The following is a 21634-nucleotide window of genomic DNA, read 5'->3' on the forward strand; positions in this document are numbered from 1 at the left end:
CACCCAAGTCTACTCACTTATGCTCAATGCCAATCTCGGCAGCCTGGAGGATGACGGCGGGCTCTGCGCCGAGCGTCGCCGCGAGTCCCGCCGCGGCGCGGCCATGGAGCACGCGACGCCGACCTCGGCCATGCACCCGCCCTCTGCGGCGGAGATGGTCGCGCCGCGCTTGAACAGCATGCCAATGGCGGCCGCAGTGAGGAGGAACGTCATGACGTCGCGCTCAGGCTGCTGGGAGTGGTACTCCACGAGATACCCATTCGTCGGCGCGGTGACTACACGCCCCCCCGAAGCGTTTACCTCGTTCACGGCAATCGCCATACAGGACAGATACTCGATGCCCGGGAAGACGGGGCGGGTGTGCCGCGGGATCAGCTGGAGGGGGTGGTCTGTCCGTCCGATGCGCTGCTCGCCCTTCGTCAGGGCCGTCTCGTCGCTGCCGCCCGGCTTCGGGATAGCCATGGCGGGGTAGAAGCCCTGCTGCAGCCGCTTGTACAGGCCTGGCGCGCGCCGCCTTACTTCCAGGCCGCCGGGGAGCGTCTTGTCCGTGCTCGTGACCCCGTTGCGGATACATTCGTCCATGACCTGCCAGAGCTGGAGGAGGCCCGAGGCGATCTCGGCGTCAGACCGGAACGCCCGCTCGTTCTCCCACACCACCTGGGCTATCGTCAGATTGTGCTCTTTGCAGATCGCGTAGAGCTCCTCGGCCGACGCGAACAGGAGCCGCGGCTTGTGGTCCCGCGGCTGTCCCTTGGATTCCGGCACGTCCGCGTCGGTTTTCTGCAGAACGTCCGTTGCCTCGGCACTGGGGGAGGGGAGGACGCCGGCTCCGCCTTCGGCGTCGCCTTCGTCGTCGACATGCCGCCGCGAGTCCTTTGCGTCCTTCGGCCGCGTCTGCATGTAGTACATGTTCTCGTCCATCTGCGTCTCGCGGTTGACGACGAAGCCGCCCCCGATGGAGAAGTACTCGTTCGTCGCGAGCATGTTGCCCTCGTCGTCGAACACGGTGAACACCATCCCGTTCGGGTGCGACGGCAGCGGGTTCAGGTGCCACGTCAGGTCCTTCTCGAGATCGAATTTCACGCGCTTGTGTCCCCCGTCCAACCCAAGGTCGATCTGCCCCACAGCCCGCACCTCGTCCATCACGCGCGAGAGACGTCCAACCTCCACCGTCTCCGGGTCCTCGCCCATCATGCCCAGCAGCACCGCGTGCGGCGTCATGTGGCCCATTCCCGTCGCAGCCAGCGAGCCGTGCAGCGAGACCTTCAAGTGCGCGATCTTGTCGTGCATCGCGGGCGGGAGGGAGTACGTGAAGATCTTGGCGGCACTGGGCGTCAGTTATGCTCGTTTCATGTGGATCGGAGATCTCCGGCACAAGGCTGACGAGGGTGACTTACCGCATCGGCCCCACGGTGTGGGACGAGGACGGCCCGACGCCGATCGAGAACAGGTCAAACGTGCTAATAACAGCGTGGCCTTCGCGGGGTTTCGCGTTCTCGGCCCGCTTCGAGGGCGGGATCTCGAGCTCGGTCGGCATGTCCTCCCCGCTACCCCAGTGCAGTGGCGCGGGGACGATGGTCGATGCCGGGTCGGACTGGCGCGCAGACGACTTGACGCCGCGAGTTGCTGTGCTCGCCGGGGGTCGCATCGGGATACGCGACGAGGACGCTGTCGCGCTCGTTGTCGGCGCCGGGAATCGGATAGCGCGCTGTCCAGTCAGTATATGACGTCAGATGGGGGTGCTCACCGGTCGTCGGAGGATGGTTCGAATCATGGCGAACAAAAGGAGATGGGTTGCGAAAGGGGGAAGAGAACGTTGCTCGCCAGTTGCTATATGTAGCGAGCGAGGGGGGCTGGAGGGATGATTTCCCGGTGGTTTGGAAAGATAGGACCGGGATACGCGCCGTGCATGCCGCTGTGGCCGATAGCTGGGAGATCGTTGGAAAATCCCACCACTCGAGCGGGGCGTAATGTCCAAGAATGTCAGCGGTATTGGAAACATTCCGGGGTCTCCACACGTGCCTGGCGATGTCCCGGTCCAGAGTGGCAAGCGCCGGCCACCGCAGCCAGCACCCAGCCAATGCGGGATCGGTGAATTGGGCGGCTGTGAGTGGGCAAAGTGGGGAAATATCCATTGCCGCGTTGTTGATATCCAACGACCCCCGACGCGGCAACGGCTCTGGCTGTCGGCGAAAGCGAGGTGGAGAAACAAGGTGGAGGACGTCCATCGCATGAGGAGGTCGCGCTACTCCGACACCCAGTGCGGCACATGTCACCTCGGTGTCTGTGCGCGAGATCGCGAGGATGGCGGAACATCAGCTACAATTCAAGTCGGCTGCGCGCGGTACGTTCACATAGTGATAACAGTCGCTCGCGTTGTTTTGATCGAGTCAACTTCATCGTGCCGAGCGCGTGCCGTAGATGGAAGTGGCAAGATAAAGAAGGGTGCTTTGATAGATGAGTCGAATTCTCAGCTTATCGCCTGCCAAGCGATCTCATGGCTCTTGTAGTTGCCGAGAAGGGACCTGGCTCCCCATTATTTCTACCAAGCGAGCTCTTGAACCTAGTGGGGCCGAGGCGGTGGTGGGAAGTCTTATTGTTGTGGAGAATGTTCTCATGAGAAGATACGCGGTGGCGAAGAAGACGCAATGTGTGAGAAGGAAGGTGAGATCAGTCGTCACACCAAACCGCAAGGCTGATGCTCGGCTGCGGAGCACCGACGCTAGAGATCTTCCCTCCTCACGATCCTCTCCTGTGTACACATGTGTCTTCCTCGAGCACACGTCTGCTGTGGCCTGCGGCGCACAGACAAGCAGTGCGCGCTGATCTTTGTCGTCGTCACTGATCGCCAGGGCGATGGCAGGACGTACGCACCCCGCCCCCTCGACCTGATCGTCATTCAGCTACAGTTACGCAAGCATTGAGTTTACATGACGTCCCTCAACCTTCATCCAAGTTTAGAGGTGCACCCCGCCATTGAGAGTGGATCTGGCCTCAAGCAATCGAAGCCGTCAGCATGCGACCTGACGCGTCCAGCCAGCCGGTCGCTCCGGGCCGCGCCCCGGCGCCCACGGCCAGTACCCTGAAATTCTGATCAGCCTCACCCAACAGAGTTCACGCGCGTGTCTGTTCGACGCGTTCTCTCACTTCTGGGGGACCCACCCTGTTCCTCTCCACGGACTCGTGCATTGCTCCGGGGTAGCTGAACAGCTGCGAGACGTCGGGGCCTGGATGCGTTTCAAGAATCTCTGACGTGGTCATGCATGACTCGTGCATTGTGCGTTTCACGTAACCCGGCAAACGAGGCTTGGGCGATGTCAGGGCGAGTAGGGCTGTGCCTGGGCTGGGCACTGGTGTGCACGGTGTGCTGGGTGTGCTGTGCGCGTCACCTCTGCCGATTCGAGGGCGATCGGAGGCGTTTGTTTAGCAGTGCGCTGGGACCCTCGCTGCTATGCTGCTCCGACGCCGAGATGAAGCGAGGTCGAGAGACTAGCGAGGTATATAGTCCATCCTCTGGGCAAACGCCATTGTTCTCCATTGCTCTCTACGAATTACCTCTTGTCTCTCTCTACAACAATCACACCGTCGCCTGGCGCCCCGGTGACTGTACGCAACAACAACAACAAAGCATAAGCACCTGTATCTCAGAACAACATACGTGTATCAACCCCAACGGCAGTAACAATGAAGTTCTCCCTCGTCTTCCTCACCTTCCTCGCGACTGTCTCTGCCGCCCCGATCCCCTGGACCAAAGTCAATCCCGAGGGATACGACCTCACGCCCCTCGACGTGCCTGGAACCGTCGACGACGGCGTGTCGCCTCCCGGTGAGGCTCCCGTCGCCATCGGCGGGGACGCGAATGTGAAAGCGAGCGTGAACACGAACACAGCCGCGAGCCCCTGCGGCCATTGAGCACACCGATTGCGGAACCGAGTTCTGCTGCGCCGCGCCGTCCTATTTACTTTGTCTGGGTCTGCGTCCCGGCACTTCTTCTCGAGCTGAGCTCGTCTGTAATCTCTAGCCTCTCGACGAGGGCACGATGTATAATGTAGCATGTACTGGACCCGGAGGCATTGGAGGTCTGTTTCGCTGTTGGCAAAGGCTGCGAAGTGCCGGTAAGCGTGGCTCCGACATCCTCGGCATGGAGCGTCCCCGTCTCACACCCCGACATCGGAGCAGATGTCCTCACGACGCGCCGCCATTGTCCCCGGCCATCTGGGAACCTGCCCACCAACCTGGATTGGAATGAGGGCCTGCATATATTTGGCCCTCAGCATTCCAAAACAACTACACACAACACTCTCGGACACTTTCTTCTTCTACCGTACTCGCAGCCTGGCGCTATCTCGAGCTGGACTCGTCCTACACACACGACCATCTGTTCGACACGCACCCATCATGAGAATCACCATCCTTCTCGCGACTGGCCTGGCCGGTTTTGCCGCCGCCACACCCTTGCTGCCCCGCTACGTCCTCGAGGACATGGACACGCTGGCTGTGCGCCAGGAAGGCGAAGGTCAGACTGGGGAGGGTCAGGAGGGTCAGGAGTGGCAGCCCGACGCAAATGGGGAGTGGAAGCCCGAAGATCAGGGGGACGACCAGGGGAGCGGCGGGGAGGAGTGGAAGCCCGAGGAGAACCAAGAGTGGAAGGAGGAGGAGAATCACGACGAGGAGAACAACGACGAGGAGGACCACGATGTGGGAAATCACGACCAGGAATGGAAGCCTGAGGAGGAGAACCACAATGAGGAAGGCGACCAGCATGAGGAGGGTGACCACAGCGAAGAGTGGGAGCCTGAGGGAAAAGACGACGGACAGTGGAAGCCGGAGGACAATCATGAGGAAGGACAGGCACAGGAGGAGTGGAAACCCGACAACGCGGACAACGCTGAGGAAGAGTGGAAGCCGGAGGAGAATCAGGAGGAGTGGCACCCGGAGGAGAAGCAGGAGGAGTGGAAGCCGGAGTGGGATCAGGAGGAGTGGAAGCCCGAAGATGGGCAGAATCCTGAAGAGCAGCAGCCTCATGAGGACCAGAAACCCGAGGAGAATGACGGTGAGGGCTCCGACTCCAGCGAGGAGTACGTTTCTGCTCCCGGTGAGCGGCCGTTCCACTGGAAGCCTGAATCCCTCGACACGATGCACAAGCTTGAGGACTGGATCAAGGCCGAACGCTATGGCAGGCAGTAACGAGCTGGCACACGACCATGCTGCTGGGTGGCGTGGTTCGACTCGGTGGCCGCTCATGTGCCACTCATCCATACTCTATAGCAATGCAACGCTCCAAACCCATTAAAGATACCTTATTCAGGAGACAGACGCTCACAAAGCCTAGACTCTATGCATGAGGCCTCAGTCTTCGGTTTGATATCTACATCGACACTCCCCTGCCACAAGCACCCCCACGTGGCACACGTGTCCCGGATCCGAACTCTGCGTCATGAACCTCTCCTCCATCGACTCTCCGTCGAGACATTTCGCTGATCACCCGCTCCCTTCCCTCCTTTGTCCACACCTCCACGACACCCAACAATGACGATACCAACCGGCTCCCCGCCGTCCGAGCTGCTTCCCAAAGCACTCTCCTACCTAGCTATGGAGGTCGGCAAGGCCGCCCCGCTTGGCCCATCAGGCGTGCTCGCCCCTCTGTCCGCCTTCCTCGGTCTTCTGGCGCGGCACCGCACTTCTGCCCCTCTGGGACCATTACATGCCTTCAGCACACTGTGTGACGAGTCTCCGGAATCCATCTCTCTCCCGCTGGCATGCGACGCGCTCCTCGCCTACCCCACGGCCGTCAGCGTGCTGGACCCGGCGCTCTCGCACCTGAAGCTCGACTGGGACGGGCTGCTGTCTGCTCTGCCGTCGCGCGTCAGCGCTCCGGGGGGCGTGCGCGCAGTTCGCCTGGCACACAGCCTGCTGCGACTGAGGAGTACGGAGAATGCCGTCGTCAAGCACTCCGAGGCACTCATGCGCGCGCTCGCCAAGGCGTACGGCGGAGCGGACACGAGGTCGAAGGGCGAGATGCTGGTCCTCGCGCGCGCACTCGTTGGTAAGGACCACGAGCTGCGGCGCCTGCTCGAGAACGAGGGGCCGAGGGGCGTGCCCCTCGTGAACCAGAGTATGGGACGGGACTACGCCGATCTGTTCGAGGCGCATCGCGCGCTCGGTGACGCTGAGGCGGCGGCTACACGCGGCGCACACGACGAGGAGCACGGGACGGACCCGGTGAGTGACTCGGGTTTCGCCTTCATAGCTACGGCTACCTCCCCAGCTAAGCTGACGACCAGCGCCTGGCGAACCTCACAGCCCTCTTCCCGCACATCCCAGCGCATCTGCTCAGCGACGCGCTCGCGCATCCCAATTTCACTGCCGCGGGAGCTAACACCGACGACGCAGCTGCACCGCTCATCGACGCCATTCTCGGCAACGAGCTCCCCGCCGAGCTCTCGGCGCTCAAGGCTGCTGCCTCCGCAGATGGGCCTGCTGCCGCCGCGTCGCCTGTTGCGCCGACCGTTGAACCAGTGCCGGAACCAGCGCCCGCGCCGCCGCGGCGATCGCAGTTCACGGACGCGGATCTGGCCAAGCTCAGAATCAAGGATACGTGAGTTGACTCACTATTGCTCTGCACTGCAGAGGCTTGAAGCTGCGTGATGTGTTTCCTAGCTAATATTGCAGTGAGACAGTACCGGACTTGGACCTGGGACGCGAGATCCCGAACCAGCTGCGCGACTCCATCCTGCGCCTCGTGCAGGCGCAAGAGGAGGAGGCAGAGGAGGCCGCGCGCGCCATCGCCGAGGCACGGGGCTACGCGTCCGACGAGGAGGAGTACCAGCGCGTAATCGCGACGCGAGACGGGGGCGAGACGACGGACCGGGACGAGGAGGAAGTCGACCTGGCCAGCGAAGTGAGTCCACTCCACTCTCCCTTTCAAGCTACATACATATCGGATTCAGCTGACACACAGCGGTCTTCATCACCGCCACCGGGCCTCGAGCGTCCCTCCAAGTCTCACGCGCAGACACAGACCAAGCTCGAACTCGCATACCTCCGTACGCCCGAAGTGTTTGCGCGCGACAGCGCAACGCGCAGGTCTAAGGCGCGCCAGCAGCTGCGCGAGGACACGGGCATGGACGACGGGCAGATCGAGGGGTGGAAGATCATGCTCGAGCGGAATGTGAGTTGTCTCCAGCTGGGCGCCGTGTTTGCTGAGCTGACGATCAGCCGCACAAGGATGCGATCCTCGAGCGACACAACTGGAGCCGCTCGGCGCCGAGCGAGAAGAAGGACAAGGACGACAAGGACAAGGGCAAGGGCAAGGAGAAGAAGAAGGAGGGAGGGGGAGGTGGTGGCGGTGGCGGTGGAGGAGGAAGGGGAGGCGGCAGTGGCGGTCGTGGAGGGAGGGGAGGAGGCGGTGGCCGCGGCAAGCCCAACAAGGGCAGCAGGGGGCACAGCAACGCCGCGCGCGTCAGTGGGCGGGACAAGAAGATGTCCAAGATGGGCGCGGGGCTCTAGAGACGTAGACGTAGACACTGTACATGCACTTTGTTGCTGATTTATGAACTTGTATAGATAATGGGGACGGTCGTTGGTGAGAGAGAGTTGGGAAAGGGAGAGATGACGAGGAATAGGAAGCCACAGGCTTAGTATGGCTTTGCCCGCTGCGAGCCCTGCGTCGAGTAGCGCTGGGGCCCGGAGCCGTTTCCGTTTCCGCCGTGGGACGAGCCCTGCGCCATGGGCTGGGCCATGCCCGAGGGCCCGCCGCCGCGCATCGCCGACGGTCCGCGGGGCGCGTTCGGTCCGCGGCCCTGTTGTTGTCAGCTACGTGCGAGCTAAATAGCTGGGTAGACTTACACGTCCCATGCCGCCGCCGCCGCCGTTGTTCATCATGCCTCCGCCCATCATGCCACCCATGCCCATCATGGGGTTCATGCCCATCATCATCGGGTTCATCATCATGTTGTTGCCCATGCCCATGCCCATGTTGCCGCGCTGGGCCATGTTGGGGTTGATCGCGGGGGCCTGGTTCATGCCCATGTCTGCTGTCAGCTTCTCGTCAGGACACCAGCTCACTCTTCATCATGTTCTGGTACATGACGGCCATGGCGCTCGGGTCGAACCCGCCGCTCATGCCCCCGCTCATGCCCATGCTGTTGCCCTTCATCATATTCTGGTACATCATGGCCATGGCGCTCGGGTCGAAGCCGCCGCCCATGCCCATGCCGCTCGTCGCATTGAAGCCCGACGTGCGCGCGCCACCGGGGGCGTTGAACGTCTTGACCTGCGTGCCGGCGCCGCGCGGCTGGGCCTTCTTGATCTCGATCTGGCGGCCCTCGAGCTCGACGCCAGAGTGCTGCATCGCGTTCTCGACGCCCGACTCGTCCGCAAATGTCGCGAACGCGAAACCCTTCGACCGCCCGTTCAGACGGTCAAACATCACCGTCGCGTCCATCACCTTGCCGTACTGCGAGAGGAACTGCTTCAGCGAGTCGCTCGTCACGGACGGAGCAAGGCCGCCGACGAACACCTTGGCCGTGCGCTCGTGCTCGGCACGCGGGATCGCGCGCTTCGGGTCGATCTGACGTCAGCTGCTGACAGAACCTCTCAGCTCACCATCTTGCCATCCAGCTGGTGGTCCTTGGCCAGCACGGCCTCGACGCTCGACACGCTCTTGAATGTCAGGAAGGCGAAACCACGCGATCGGCCGGTCGGGTCGCGCATGATCGTGCAGTTGTCAATGTCACCGAACTGGCTGAAGTATGATCGGAGTCCGTCTGTCATGTCAGTCATACGTCCATGGTGTCCTCTGTGCCATCCCATCTTTCCAGCTTCCAAGCAAGGGCGTGAGCCCAAGCCCGAGCCATTCCCTTTCAATCATGTGGTTTTCAAGCGATCCAGCTACCCAGCTACCCAAGCTATCCAGTGTCCAAGCTACCCAAGATATCGGTGCTATCGAAGCCGGATGCCGTGAGACGGTTTGTCCGAGTGCTATAAGCTATGACGCTGTAGCGCACATGGCGCCTGCGGTACAGCAGGTTCACATTATCCGGCGCTGGTCCGGTCTAATCCGGTCCAAGCGTCCATCCTGCTTGAGGTGCATATGTTGTCGCGGTTGCGTTTGAAGAGATAGAGCTAAGAGAAAACGATCAAACTAACCATCTGTTGTCTCCCAGTTAAGTCCACCGATGAACATCTTGCTGTAACAGTGTGTGGACGGTAAACGGTGGACGGATTATCGCGCGAATTGATCGTAGGTTTACATGATGATGACATGGGTAATTGTATCAGTATTATGTGTCTGGATGTCTTACGGGATGGATGTAAAGCAAGAACTATGTTTGTTCTGTCTAGCTGAGTAGCAGTTGTTGGGGCCTACCTGGGAGCCTACACGAGTACGAATCACAACATTGTCGCCACCGCAACGCGTCTGCGCGCCTAGATGACCGTGGCCGTTCGGCCGGGCACCACCCCACCGTCGCTCTTGACGACGGGAGAGAGCGGATGCCACAGCTGAAGCCATCAAGCCGTGCTATGTGGGCGCGTGGGCGCGGCAAGAAGCAAAGGAACACAGTACTAACCCTTCGTCCGGCATGTCGCTCGGCCGCATCCTGTTCTCAAAGTAGCCATCGTTGCCACCGTGCTGTCCGCTGCCCGAAGCATGGCTGTCGTGCGCGGCTGCCGGGGCAGGCTCGTGCTTGATGGGGGCGTCGTGAGGAGCAGATGACTCCTTGTTGTCCTCTTGCTTCTCCTGATCGGGGTCAACGAGCTCCTCGTCGAGCTGGGTGGCGTCGAGGTCCTCGAGGTCGAGGTCTCCGTAAAGGTCGTTGTCGAACTCGCTCATGATGGGTTGGGGTCAGTAGGTCTCGTCAGGGGGGTTGGGGAAGGAAGAAGCGATGGCAACACAGCATCACCTCTTGTTGAGTCACTCGCAGGCGGCTGCGTGTGGGCGTCCCCGCCCTGGCCCTGGCCCTGCTCCCGGCAGATTTGCTCCCGATCCTCCACTCTTGGCTCACGGGATCAAAACATCGACCCCACTGCAATGCACCGTGGGAGACCACCCTCCACCCAGATCCAAACTACCGGCCAGCGCCGTGGGAGTGGAGCATCGGCCCTGGGGGCTCCACACGGAAATCCAAGACCCGTCCGGATTTCTAACGCGCACCCGCCGTTCGCGACTCAGAAGAAACCCGCAACTTCTGCCCACTTTCGACTTTTTACTCAGACGCTCATCAACCATGTCGCAGCGATCGCAGCTGCGCCAGCGCAACACGAGACATGCGGGTCGGTACGCGCCCAAGGATCGCCCTGGCGCGCCCCCGACTCGCGCCAAGCCCAACCGCAGCGTGCACATCGCGATCAGCCTGATCGTGCTCGCGGCCATGCTCGTCTTTGCGCAGAAGCAGGGCAACCCCCAGCGTCCGTGGAGTGTCGACTCTGGCTCCCGCCCTCTTCCCAAGACATACGCCGTGTGCTCGTCCGAGAAGCGCATCTACACCGTGCCGCCTGCCGGTGGGCTCGGCGCGACCGAGTGCGTTGTCGTCGCCGACAAGCGCGTCAAGGACGTTGGCAGCCTGGCCCACGTCCGCCGCACCTACGGTGACCGCAGCGCCAAGATCAAGGCCCCCGACGGCAAGACGGGCATCAAAGTCATCCAGATCCCGGCGGGATACAGCCTGACTCCCGGCTGGACGGACAGCCACGCCCACCCGCTGCACTATGGCGAGTTCCGCAGCCTCTCCCTCGTCGGCAGCAAGAGCGTGCAGGAGATTGTGGACAAGGTCGAGGAGCACGTCCGAACCAAGGGTGTCAAGAGCGGCGAGTGGGTGACCGGCATGGGCTGGGACCAGACGTTGTGGGACGTCAAGGAGTTCCCCACTGCTGTAAGTCTCCCCGTTCGACCTAGCTAACCCCAGGCTGACCTCGACACGAGCACGCTGAAGGACGTGCCCATCGTCCTGTCGCGCATCGACGTGCACGCCGTCTGGGTTTCTCCCGCTGTACTGGAGCAGATCGGCGAGATCCCGCTCGAGGACGTCGACGGCGGCAAGGTCGTGCGTGACGCCGAGGGCAAGCCGACGGGCGTATTCGTCGACAACGCGATCCGCGCGTACGTCACCCCGGTGCAGCCGGAGAAGACGGATACGGAGCGCGAGAACTTCCTGCGCATCGTCTCGGACGACGCCCTCAGGCTCGGCATGACGGGAATACACGATGCTGGACTTCTGCCTGTCGAGGTCGAGTTCTTCCGCCGCATGGCCGACGAGGGCAAGCTCCCGCTGCGCTACTACACCATGCTCCTCTGCAAGAACCAGACCGAGTACTGCGGCGCGAACGTCGAGCGTGCTGAGGGTGCTGGCGACGGACGCTGGACCCTGCGCTCCGTCAAGCTGTACGGCGATGGAGCGCTCGGCTCGCGCGGCGCGGCCCTGATCGAGGACTACTCTGATCAGCCCGGGTGGAAGGGCTTCCTCCTGACGCCTGAGGAGAGCTGGGCCCCGACGATTAAGAAGTGGTACGACGAGGGCTGGCAGGTGAACGTGCACGCTATCGGCGACAAGGCGAACCGGGTCGTCATTGACGCGATGGAGGCCGCGATCGGCGACGACCCCGCCAAGGGCCGCGAGAGCAGGCTCCGCATCGAGCACGCCCAGATCATGACCCCGGCCGATCTCGAGCGTGCCGCCAAGCTCGGCATCATTGCTAGCTACCAGCCCACGCACGCTACGAGCGACATGCACTATGCCGAGGAGCGCCTCGGTCCCGAGCGCCTCCACGGTGCTTACGCTTGGCAGAGCTACCTCAAGGCTGGGGGACGGACTACGCTCGGCTCCGACTTCCCCGTCGAGGAGCCGTCGCCGCTCAAGGGCTTCTTCGCCGCTGTCGCGCGCACAGACGAGAAGGGCGACTCGCCCCACGGCCCCGGCGGCTGGGTCCCCGAGGAGAAGCTTAGCCGCGAGCAGGCCCTGCGCGGCTTCACTGCTGATCGTGAGTTATGCCGAAGTTGAGGAACTGACAAACAGCCGCCTACGCCTCCTTCTCGACCGACACCGGCTCGCTGACGCCGGGCATGCGCTTCGACGCCGTGCTCTTCGACGACGACGTGATCACCAACGACCAGGACGACATCCTCAAGACGCAGGTCAAGGCTACGTTCCTGGACGGCCGCATCGTGTACGGCAACGTGACGCTGGTGTAACAGAAAAGACAAGGATAGACCAATGCATTACATGGGATACACATACAGACAGGGTTGTGGATGTGGGTGGGATTATATGGAAGTCTGGGTCTAGTAGCGGCGCTCGCGCTCGAGCTCGGGCAGCGGCACAACGGCCCCGCTGCCGATGAGCATGCCCCCACGCCCGTACAGGGGCGCAAAGACGGAGAGGTTGAAGTCGGCCGTCTTGGCCATCTTCTCGACGACGGCACGGATGTCGGCGAGGACATTGTCGAGCCCGAGCTCGGATGCGAGCGCGTCCTCCGCCTCCCGGTTGCCAGCCTTCGTAGAGTGGAAGAGCTCTCGAGCCGCCGTGATCTCGGCGCTCGCGGGACGGTGGTAGCGCTCCCGCGGGTCCGAGGTCGACGAGCCCTGTCCCGTCAGAGGCTCCGCGAGCGTGACGAAGCGGCGGGACGCGACGCGGAGGCGCGGCGCCTTGACCTTAGGTCCAGGCGCGGCACAGGGGCGCGCGTCGGTGCCGGCCGTGTCGTAGAGCACACTCTCGGGCTGAACGCGGTGCAGCAGCAGCGTGTTCGCGAGCATGGTCGTAGCCAGCTTGCGCACCTTGCCGAATGTCTCGGCGAAGCGGGCGCAGGAGAAGGACGCGAGGTCGCGCATGATGAAGGAGTCAAAGTCGTGCGCGAGGGCGTTGACCAGCTCAACGTCCGAATGCGAGCGCTCCGTGTTGTAGTTCTCGCTCGTCTTGGAGAACACGATACGGTGCGCCATGTGCAGCGCCAGGTCGGACGGGCAGTCGCTCGAAGGGCGCAGCAGACCGCTGCCCATCGTCATGATGTGCTTGTAGCTGTCGTGCACCTGCGTGACCTGGGCACGTACCTGCTCCGCGCTGTCAGAGCTGTTGTGCTGGACGTACGCCTCCTCGAACGACTGCAGGATCGTCGTCGCAATCGTCAGGTCGACGAGCTCCGTGTGGTACAGCTTGAGGCGGAACGAATCCATCTTGAACACCTCCGGCACGACAACCTTGCTCGGGAACACGGGCGCATTGATGGGCACACCAACGGGACGGCGACTGGGAAGCGCAGGCGGCCACGGCTCGTTGCACTCGATCCAGTCGCCGAAGACGAGCTGCACAAAGCCCTCGGTCAGCGACCGGATGACAAACTCGGTGTTGCTGCCGCATCCACACTGGCCGAGCAGGTGACGGCGCTCCCGTGGCGAAGTCGACATGGCAACGCGCTTCGAGGCAGCATTGATCCAGGCGTACGTCTTGGACGTCTCGAGGGTGCGGCCAGCGGCGATCAGATAGTTGATGAAGGTGGTCATCTCGTTCTGCTCGGCCTGCTGCCACAGCATGCCCTTCAGACTCTGCACCTGGTGGTTCGCAATGTCGAGCTTCATGACCTCGACGCAGTCAAAGCACTTGCGCAGACCCTGCACGACGTTGGGCCTGCGCTTGCCGCCTGCACCCGTCGCCGTTGCGACCATGTCGTCGACCATGGCGTCGCGCACGGGCGCGCAGTGGATCTTCATCGCTTCGCCGATAACATTGAAGATGCCCGTGTCAAAGTTCCCACGTCGCACTTGAATCGTCAGGAACTCGGCGTCCAAGGCCGCGAAAAGCGTGGGGACCAGCGAATGCGTGACGGTCGGGCACGATTGAGCGTGCAGTGCCTGTGCCTCCTTATTGGGATGAGCGTAATGGTTCACGCAAGTCGTCGTTGACGCCATCAGGCTCTCCAGGATTTCCCTCAGGGTCGAAATCAGCTTCGGCAACCGTGACGGCCAAGTCGCACGAGTCTCCTTCCACCACTGCTTCTCGTTGAGTCCAGGCTTCCAGTTGCCGCAAATGCAGTCCTTGATGCGACTCGGCTGCGAGTGGTCCCAGCGAGTGCAGCGGCAGCCGAGCTCAATTTCACGTCGGATGCACTCCCAATACTTGTTGGCAGCCTCCGACGCAGGAGACGGGTGGACGATCTGGGACCGCATATTGGTCGACAGCAACCCGTAGTTGGTCGAGTGGTACGGCATCGGAGAGTGGATCGGCCTGAAGCCAAAATTGTCAAACAGGAGATCGTGGCGCATCTGAGGTAATCTCAGAACTTCGTTCGTGTCCAACACACGGAGAGATCTCATGTTGACGGGAGGCTCACGGGCGGCAGCGATGTAATGATCCTGCGCGCGCCCTCTGATCTGCCTCATGAGACGCTCACCCTCGTGGGCTTCAGCGGCGTCCTTGGCGGTCCAAACGCGCATGCGCTTCCGCGGCATTCCGCGAAAGTACTTGGCAGCGCTCCTGGCCTGGAAGAGCGCGCTCGGGCGGTGGTTCTCAGGAGGGTCTGAGAAGCTCCTGGCGCGCTTCAGCATCGGTGGCCGGGGGCGGTAGGGGGGTGGCGGTCCGGCCTGTGAGACGATGCGCTCCATTGGCTGCTTGCGGGCTTGGGCCCATGCTGCGGTCGAAGGCGCTGGCGGAAGGTGTTCCGGCGGCTGGACAGACACGAGGTCCAGAGGCTTGCAGGTGAGGAGAGACTGCTCAACGGCTTCTTCGACGGGCTTGACGGGTTCGTGTTGTGCGATGGGTTGCGAGTCAGCTTCTTGACCGATCATCTGGCGAAGGTGCTCGGCAGACGGCGGCGGGTTCGTGGCGCCACGCGAGGCGGTCGGGGTGTGTGCCGGGTGCGCCGGTGAGACAAAGGGCGTGAACATGTCTGAGTCAAGCTGCGTCGCGGCATTTCGGCGGGCCGCCTGCTGTGAAGACTCGGCATGTGGGGGTATTGACGGCGACTGTTGCAGGGTGGGCGAGGGTGAGAGCTTGGGCGACGACTGCTGAGGCACCATCGGGTTCGGCATCATACCGCTGCTGCTGCCCATGTTCGGGCTCGTGTGCTTGCGGTGGTCGCGCAGGCCAACCAGTTCGCTCGACGTTGAGCTCGAGTGCGACGCCGCCGGGCGCTGGTGCGGGATGGTAGAAGAGGTCGAAGACGCTCCTCGATCATTGTAGGCGTTAGGATCGGTGTCCATGGTAAAGGGGGATGGGTGGGTAGGGTCGGTCGGGAAGGTCAGCGAGGTGGCTCCTTTTATCTCAAGGTGACTTCTTGTCGAAAGCGACGAGGAGCCGACGGCCGTGAGATCCGCAGGAACTAGATCGCTGAGAGGGTGGGCGTGCGTCAGGCGATCGCTTCAGATGAAGATGAGCCGAGGGCTCGGTCGGTGATTTGCAGCTCCAGTTCTGAATGAAGGACCCGCGATGAGCTGGTGCACCGGGTGGAAGCGGAGGTTGCGGCGGGGTCACTGAGCTTGCGTCGATGTCCCAGTGTTCTTATCCTGCTTCGATCTACTCAAAGCTCCAGGGGCAGACGCAGTCCGGGTAGTCCGAGATGTATGTGTGTCGGTACGGGGTTCAGCCGAGGCACTAGACAGTCCGCAATCGAGACCGATACACACAAGCGTTGTGTGGGTTGAGGACTGTGTGTAACGATTATCCGTTACGGTGAGGAAGGCTTGTCAATCGATGTTGTTTCTGGCGCTAGCAAAGTGGCTCAAGATTTGTTCGCCGCCAGACACGATGGTTTAAGCGTTCGCAATGCAGTGCAGTTCCGGTAGCGATGAATGCAATAGCGATGGCTTGCGAGGCGTGCGTTGAAGTGTACTGAAGCCTTAAACGGTCTAAGGTTGTAAGCACGGGCTCCTGGAGTGGTGTTGGTGATCTGTAATGCAGGAAGTGGTAGTGCGTGTGGCAAACGACATTATAACGCTAGGTCGAGGAGGGGAAGAGGCAGTGAGAACAAGAGTGGTGAAACTTCAAAATATGTGCACACGCCTGTCGTTTCTGCAGAAAGGAACGACGGCGTTGGACCTCTTGGTAACTTACTGATTGGATACAAGTGCTATGCGCGCGGAACGGGCCTTGACTGGAAAGGGCGAGTGCAAGTGTCCGGGCACGAGTCTAGAGCGTAACGATAGTATACCGTTACTTGGATCAAGTGAGTCAAGCAACAGAACGATTTATGTCACTGCCGAAATGATTACGCAACGAAGACAGCGAGGCGAGGCGAAATCAAGCGAAAAATGAAAGTTTGGTTCCAACTTAGAGTTGAAAGGATAAACAAGCTCAGCTCAAAGGCGATGGCGGAGGCGGCGGAAGACGATGGGCTCCTGAGCCGATTGACCAAGTATGTTGAAAGCGAGTGACAGCAGCGCAGGGCTGGTGGAGTGAGAGAAACTATATACTTAAAGAAATCTGGAATAATCGCGTCAGCTGCCGGAACCTGCAACAACTCCAGATAATCGCAGATGTAAGCATGGTCCAGTGGACGATGCCGTCGAATGTTGTTAATGGCGACAAGAAAGCCATTGATAACTCTCGGTCGTCCACTGACGAAGGCGATGAATATGACGGCGAGGGGTGCAAGGGGTTGTGACGACAGGGGCAATTGTCGTTACTGCAGGGGCCATACCAGTAGGCAGCCAAGGGAGCCAGCTGGCAGCAAGGAACAAGGATAACAGGACAGCGCGATTGAGATCGGGCACTCACAAGCAGTGACAGTGTGTGTGTCTCTCGCTTACGTCGCAATCTGAGTCGTGACTTCCTCTGCGCGCAGTGGACTGGCTGGTTGTCCTTAAGCCTTACGAATGTTAGCTAGGCGTCACCGACAGGGGCCAGAAATGAGATCGAGAGCGGATATGAGGGCCGGGATAGCAAAAGCATGGAAGGCCTAGAGGGCTTTAGGTCGCAAGGTCTAGGTACTGAATTAACAATATGACGGGAAAGTGAGGGCGGCGAAAGGATGGACCACAGAGACCGAGCAGTCAGACATGTGGTAATGCACGGCTGCCTCGCCGCTTGGTCTGGGCTGCATGGCATCGCAGTGCGCAGCGCGCTTATGCAGACGAAGGCGCCTTGCGTAGCCGGGAGCCAGCCTCCTCCGGCGTATTTGTCTTACACTGGAGTGTAGCCGCAACGAGACAAGAGCACTCGATGCCAGACCCTATTCGACCATTCACTCCAACCCAGCCCAACGGCTAAGACACAGTGGGGTGGGGAGCGTGCAGAGCTGAGGCCCGCCCACCCACTCCAAAGCGCCGACTAGTGGTCATGGCTGCGCGATGCGAGACAACGCCAGTGCCGGGTGCATGTTGCCGAGTCACCGCTGCCAGGTGGGCGTGCACAGGCAGACGATCGGGCGAAAGTCGACCTCCAGAGCTCCAAGCACTAGTTGTACCAGAGGCTCGGTCCCTCGAAAGGGCGGCTGTGGAGATCGTGACGGGCATGACGCAGCGGAACGCGGCAGGAAGTCGTACCGATGCAGCAAGGAGACGAGGAGCGGGGAGGTGCAGAGTGTTATTGACACCTCCACCGCCCTGGAGGACGTCGGCAAGCGCATCGTCCGAGCCCCAGAGATTGCAAGGTGAGCCAGTCGAACCGACCGATTGACCGAGCAACCCGGCCCAATTTTGATTTCGACCGTGCCGTTCTCGTCGTACTCCCCTTTCCTGCGATCCTGGCGCTCCTGGCAGCTCCTGACGCCTGGCATGGCGTAGATGTGTCTCTTAGACACTCCTGGCATTCGAAGTCCTGCGATCCTGGGATCTGCTCGATCCTGCGATCCGGCCGTCGGATTTCGCCTTCACCACTCTGGCGCACCCACCCTCAAGCCCTCCAAGCCATCATCAAGCCACCATGAACAAAGCTTTTCACAATGCGCCAACACCGACGCTCCAAGCCGCTCAACACAGTCAATGCACTACGCATCCTGTGACCACTGCACAGCCCGATGTTTAGTCGAGTCGTCGTGGGCGGAACACTTTCACGCACTCATGCGGGAGACAGACAAGATCCGGACACGAGACTTACTTTGAGTGCTTATACTTTGATGCTTGAACTGTCCAGCAGTTATGGGGAGTAAATGCTCGATGCGAGGGGTTGACAGATGAACCAGTGGCGATGCCGAAGAACGCGAACGTAGTCTGGGGCGGACTGAGGCGATAGCCGATGCGAATGTGGGAGGTGGTAGCGCTGCTGAAGTGGGAGTGGGAAGCTCGTGAGGTACTGCAGCCGACCTGGGAGTCTTGTGAGGCAATGCGGGTAGTGGTGAGATGGAGGAGGGGAGTTGGGCGGGTGCCGAGAGTCGAGAGCCGATAGATGATGACGAGAGCTGTCGAGGGAGTTGTAAGAGCGTGAGTAGAGATGTAGAGTAAATGGGTGGAGGAGAAAGAGGGATATGGTCAGATCGCAAACGCTATGCATGAATCTCGGTGCTATCTAACAAGTGTATGAGTTGTGGGATGTGGGAGGAGTGGGAGCGCTGAAGTCAAGGACGAAGGCGAGGGACGAGGGAAGGAAGGAGGAGGAGGGGGAGAAGGAGAAGGAAGGGCAAGGGAGAATGCGGCGGCGGCGCACGACTTAGGAGCCACTAGCCTTAGGATACGAAGTTAGGATTTGGGAACGCCATGATCGGCCTCCGAGCGAGGCTTTGGCGGCTCAAACTGAGTATTGACGTACTGACGTTGGAGGCGCAGGCTCGACAGCGCCGGGCCTGGCGGACCTGATGGACCTGATGGGGGGGCTTGAGCTTCTGTTCTAGCCGTGAGCCCAACATTTTTCTTCCAGGATTGAGAGGACGGACCACCGGACAGTGGGCCCAAGTTGTTGAAGGAAGACCCGTGCTCTCGTGCCAGTGCGCGGTGCGCGTAGGCGAGTCCACAGGTCCTGAGGTCCCAAGCTCTGACTCAATTCCTTAGATTCGTAAGGCCGCATGTGAGGTGCAGTGAAGGTAGACGGACTGCGCCGAGATCCTGCGCTTTCGTCCCTTCTGATCAGTTAGGAGGTGAGCGAAGGGTGAGCCCGTGTACCGTACCGTACCCAAAATTGCATCCTGGGATTCGGCCATGAATGTCCTGGATTTGATACACTGCCTACCGCGAGCTTCTCAGGCTGCGAGGGCTCGGAGGCTCGCGAGGCTCGCGAGGCTTGGCTCTGGACAGGAACGGCCAACGTTCGCCCGCTTTAGGCTTTCATATCGTCTGAACTTTGGATGCTTTGGATTTGCGGCTGGGAGCTGGGAAGCGGTGAACGGGTGGCCAACGGCCGGAGGGCATGGGACCATGGGGTAGCTGGCCAGGTACACCAGGTACTCGGTGGCTCAATGGCCTGTGGCCCAGTGGGCTCTTCCATCTCGGCACTCGGGTTGCTCCCATCAAATGACGGAGTTGGATGGGACCTAGGAACAGACCTGAAGCCCCGAGACTGGGCGGGTTCTGGCGGCGAGGTGCTTGGGTTTAAAGCACTCGGCGGCTTCTGCTCCAGTCGTCCACATCAGTTCTGCGGCGGCTGAGTGCGCCTCCGCGGCGGACGGACCCAGCGGCTGACTTGACTTGCCGTGCACTGAAGCCTGTGGTGCTCACGACTTCATGCGTCTCGTGGTTGGTGGCGGCATATGTAGCTCAGCCATCCCAGATTAACCAAAGGTGTATTCTTGCAAGTGGTTAGGCCTTTCCGACCGATTCAACTTATCAAATCGCTACCATGACAGTGAGGGCTCATGAGATACGCTACTCCACGCATGTGTTGGGCCGTTATTGGTGTTGCCCACTTGTCCATTGTTCTGTTAGTCGCTCTTGAGTTGGGTCTAAGGGAGTGCGGTGACCTCAGCAGACCGTCAGCAAGCTGGTGAGACTGTGTAAGATGTAAGACACCGAGGCAATACTACGACCTGCAAAGGCGGAACCAGCGGCTTAGCTGTGCACAGTGCGGAGATGTGGGTTCGCAAGCAGCGCCAATTCCACCGCAGCGATGCTAGGCGGGCATGCGGGTGCATTGGAGTCCTGTGCTCCCTGCCCATATGATGGCATACTCAATTACAAGTGATCAGTGACCTAGGATTACAGCAGCACATCCCACAATCCACCTTGCCTCCCGGACGAATAATTCCCTAAATTTTTCTAATTGTTCATCAAGGAATGCTAAAACACCGAATGTGTGAGCGCCTACTGGCCCTCCATCACCAGGCAGCACTTTTGTCATTCTCAAGCTTCTCCTTGAGGGCCCTAGTCGTCCTGACCGTCCGAGGGATGGTCCTGAGCACCTGAAAGACTTCGAGAACGGATGTCCAGGTCACCCCTGGGCTTAACCTGGGGATGGGTCGGTGGCTTGGAGAGGTTATTCGCCCTTTGAATGTCTAGTTACTCCTCGGCCCCCTCGGCACTGTCTAAGGACTGGATTTCCAGCGGCATGCATCGTCTATATCCTCCATCGCACTGTCGTATGCTTGCAGCCGTATCGGCGTCCGATGTCTCGCAACGAGCGGTCTTTCCCCGACACCGATCCCGGGTTCGCTCGTCTCGGCCACACACTAGTTCACATATCTGTCATGCGTGCATTGTCCGATAGCCAGGCCTACGTCGGCCGCTGTCTCCTTGCGATGGGTATGCCACTAGTGTCTTGAAGTTCGACAGATTGGGAGACACCAGAGGCGGGTATACGCGGTCCTGCCAGACTAGCCCAAGCAGCCATGCGCCTCCGTCAGGACTAAATAGGCCACGCGCGAGATCTAAACGCCATGGCCAGCGCGCCAGCTTACGCGAACCGAAGAACGCAACCTTGCCGACCTCTCAGCGGACCGGACGCGGACGGACATACGGCACCAACGGTAGCGCGGGCTGAGGTTAATGCGGCTTTGAGCCTGCCCAGCATGCCCAGGCTGCCCACTGTTCAGGACGGCGGGCTCGGGGCGCTCGGGGGCTTACAACGAGGCGTTCAGTCAAAAGTGGGGTCTGATATTGATTCATTGATGGCGCCGGCGGGATTCTGAGCCCAGCCAGAGACATTTGCATGCTGTTGCCACTAGTCAAAGAGTGGATCTGTGTTCACGTAAAAGGACACTCGGCGTTGCGCCATGCTGCGGCGCTGTTCAACGAGCGAATATCAGGACAACAGAAGACTACATCAAAAATTCTCTGCCGAACATCCGTAATCTCGCCTACATCGGACAATATGCACGCGGCTGTTCGCGCAGCCAGCTCCCGCAACCCTGCTAGCTTGGCCGCCGCCTACTCAGCCTGCTCGTGCAGCGTGCATGTTCTCGTTATCAATGAAAGCTTATTGACTAGCTTCACCAGCGCCGGCTTCCGCTGGCGCATTGGGAGAGTCACGTGAATTGGTCGCTACGGTGAGAAATGTCGGCCAATCAGAACACGAATCGAAAGTACATCCTCTATAATAGGTTACCTGTTAATACCGTCGAATTAACGTCATGATTACACCCGTGATTGGGTTCTGTGGCGTTCTCCCACCCTCCCATGTCTCTCAGGCTCCTTCCGTACAAGCCAAATGCCGCGTGCCCGTGTCCGAGGTTCAGTGAAGACGAAAAGGACGTGTACGTCACATACGGAGCCTGCCGTGCTGGTACCGAGATACACGCGTAAGACGGCTCAGTGCACCCGTCAGCAACGCCGCCTCAGGACAGT

The 21634-nt window shown here is 60.6% G+C and overlaps 8 protein-coding genes across 8 annotated transcripts; 4 read left to right on the forward strand and 4 right to left on the reverse strand.

The window, feature by feature from the left end:
* Positions 1-9: 9 nt before the first annotated feature.
* A1Q1_01641 (uncharacterized protein) lies at positions 10-1648 on the reverse strand (the record flags this gene model as incomplete). The annotated part of the gene is made up of 2 exons (XM_014324680.1): positions 10-1327; positions 1398-1648. The coding sequence occupies 2 exons, from the start codon at positions 1646-1648 to the stop codon at positions 10-12; spliced, it is 1569 nt and encodes a 522-aa protein (XP_014180155.1).
* Positions 1649-3684: 2036 nt separating this feature from the next.
* On the forward strand, positions 3685-3912 carry A1Q1_01642 (uncharacterized protein; the record flags this gene model as incomplete). Its single annotated transcript, XM_014324681.1, has 1 exon — positions 3685-3912. One exon carries the CDS (start codon positions 3685-3687, stop codon positions 3910-3912), a length of 228 nt encoding a protein of 75 aa, XP_014180156.1.
* A 486-nt stretch (positions 3913-4398) lies between these two features.
* A1Q1_01643 (uncharacterized protein) lies at positions 4399-5187 on the forward strand (the record flags this gene model as incomplete). The annotated part of the gene is made up of 1 exon (XM_014324682.1): positions 4399-5187. One exon carries the CDS (start codon positions 4399-4401, stop codon positions 5185-5187), a length of 789 nt encoding a protein of 262 aa, XP_014180157.1.
* Positions 5188-5529: 342 nt separating this feature from the next.
* A1Q1_01644 (uncharacterized protein) lies at positions 5530-7509 on the forward strand (the record flags this gene model as incomplete). Its single annotated transcript, XM_014324683.1, has 5 exons — positions 5530-6222; positions 6285-6598; positions 6673-6901; positions 6962-7171; positions 7423-7509. 5 exons carry the CDS (start codon positions 5530-5532, stop codon positions 7507-7509), a joined length of 1533 nt encoding a protein of 510 aa, XP_014180158.1.
* Positions 7510-7637: 128 nt separating this feature from the next.
* On the reverse strand, positions 7638-8775 carry A1Q1_01645 (uncharacterized protein; the record flags this gene model as incomplete). Its single annotated transcript, XM_014324684.1, has 4 exons — positions 7638-7802; positions 7849-8016; positions 8060-8560; positions 8608-8775. The coding sequence occupies 4 exons, from the start codon at positions 8773-8775 to the stop codon at positions 7638-7640; spliced, it is 1002 nt and encodes a 333-aa protein (XP_014180159.1).
* Positions 8776-10229: 1454 nt separating this feature from the next.
* A1Q1_01646 (uncharacterized protein) lies at positions 10230-11999 on the forward strand (the record flags this gene model as incomplete). The annotated part of the gene is made up of 2 exons (XM_014324685.1): positions 10230-10874; positions 10935-11999. The coding sequence occupies 2 exons, from the start codon at positions 10230-10232 to the stop codon at positions 11997-11999; spliced, it is 1710 nt and encodes a 569-aa protein (XP_014180160.1).
* Positions 12000-12280: 281 nt separating this feature from the next.
* On the reverse strand, positions 12281-15190 carry A1Q1_01647 (uncharacterized protein; the record flags this gene model as incomplete). Its single annotated transcript, XM_014324686.1, has 1 exon — positions 12281-15190. The coding sequence occupies one exon, from the start codon at positions 15188-15190 to the stop codon at positions 12281-12283; it is 2910 nt and encodes a 969-aa protein (XP_014180161.1).
* A 1860-nt stretch (positions 15191-17050) lies between these two features.
* On the reverse strand, positions 17051-18926 carry A1Q1_01648 (uncharacterized protein; the record flags this gene model as incomplete). The annotated part of the gene is made up of 5 exons (XM_014324687.1): positions 17051-17191; positions 17243-17696; positions 18024-18324; positions 18672-18744; positions 18804-18926. The coding sequence occupies 5 exons, from the start codon at positions 18924-18926 to the stop codon at positions 17051-17053; spliced, it is 1092 nt and encodes a 363-aa protein (XP_014180162.1).
* Positions 18927-21634: the final 2708 nt, after the last annotated feature.

The sequence above is a fragment of the Trichosporon asahii genome (genome assembly GCF_000293215.1).
Source record: "Trichosporon asahii var. asahii CBS 2479 unplaced genomic scaffold scaffold00050, whole genome shotgun sequence".
In the NCBI taxonomy this organism is placed as follows: Eukaryota; Fungi; Basidiomycota; class Tremellomycetes; order Trichosporonales; family Trichosporonaceae; genus Trichosporon; species Trichosporon asahii.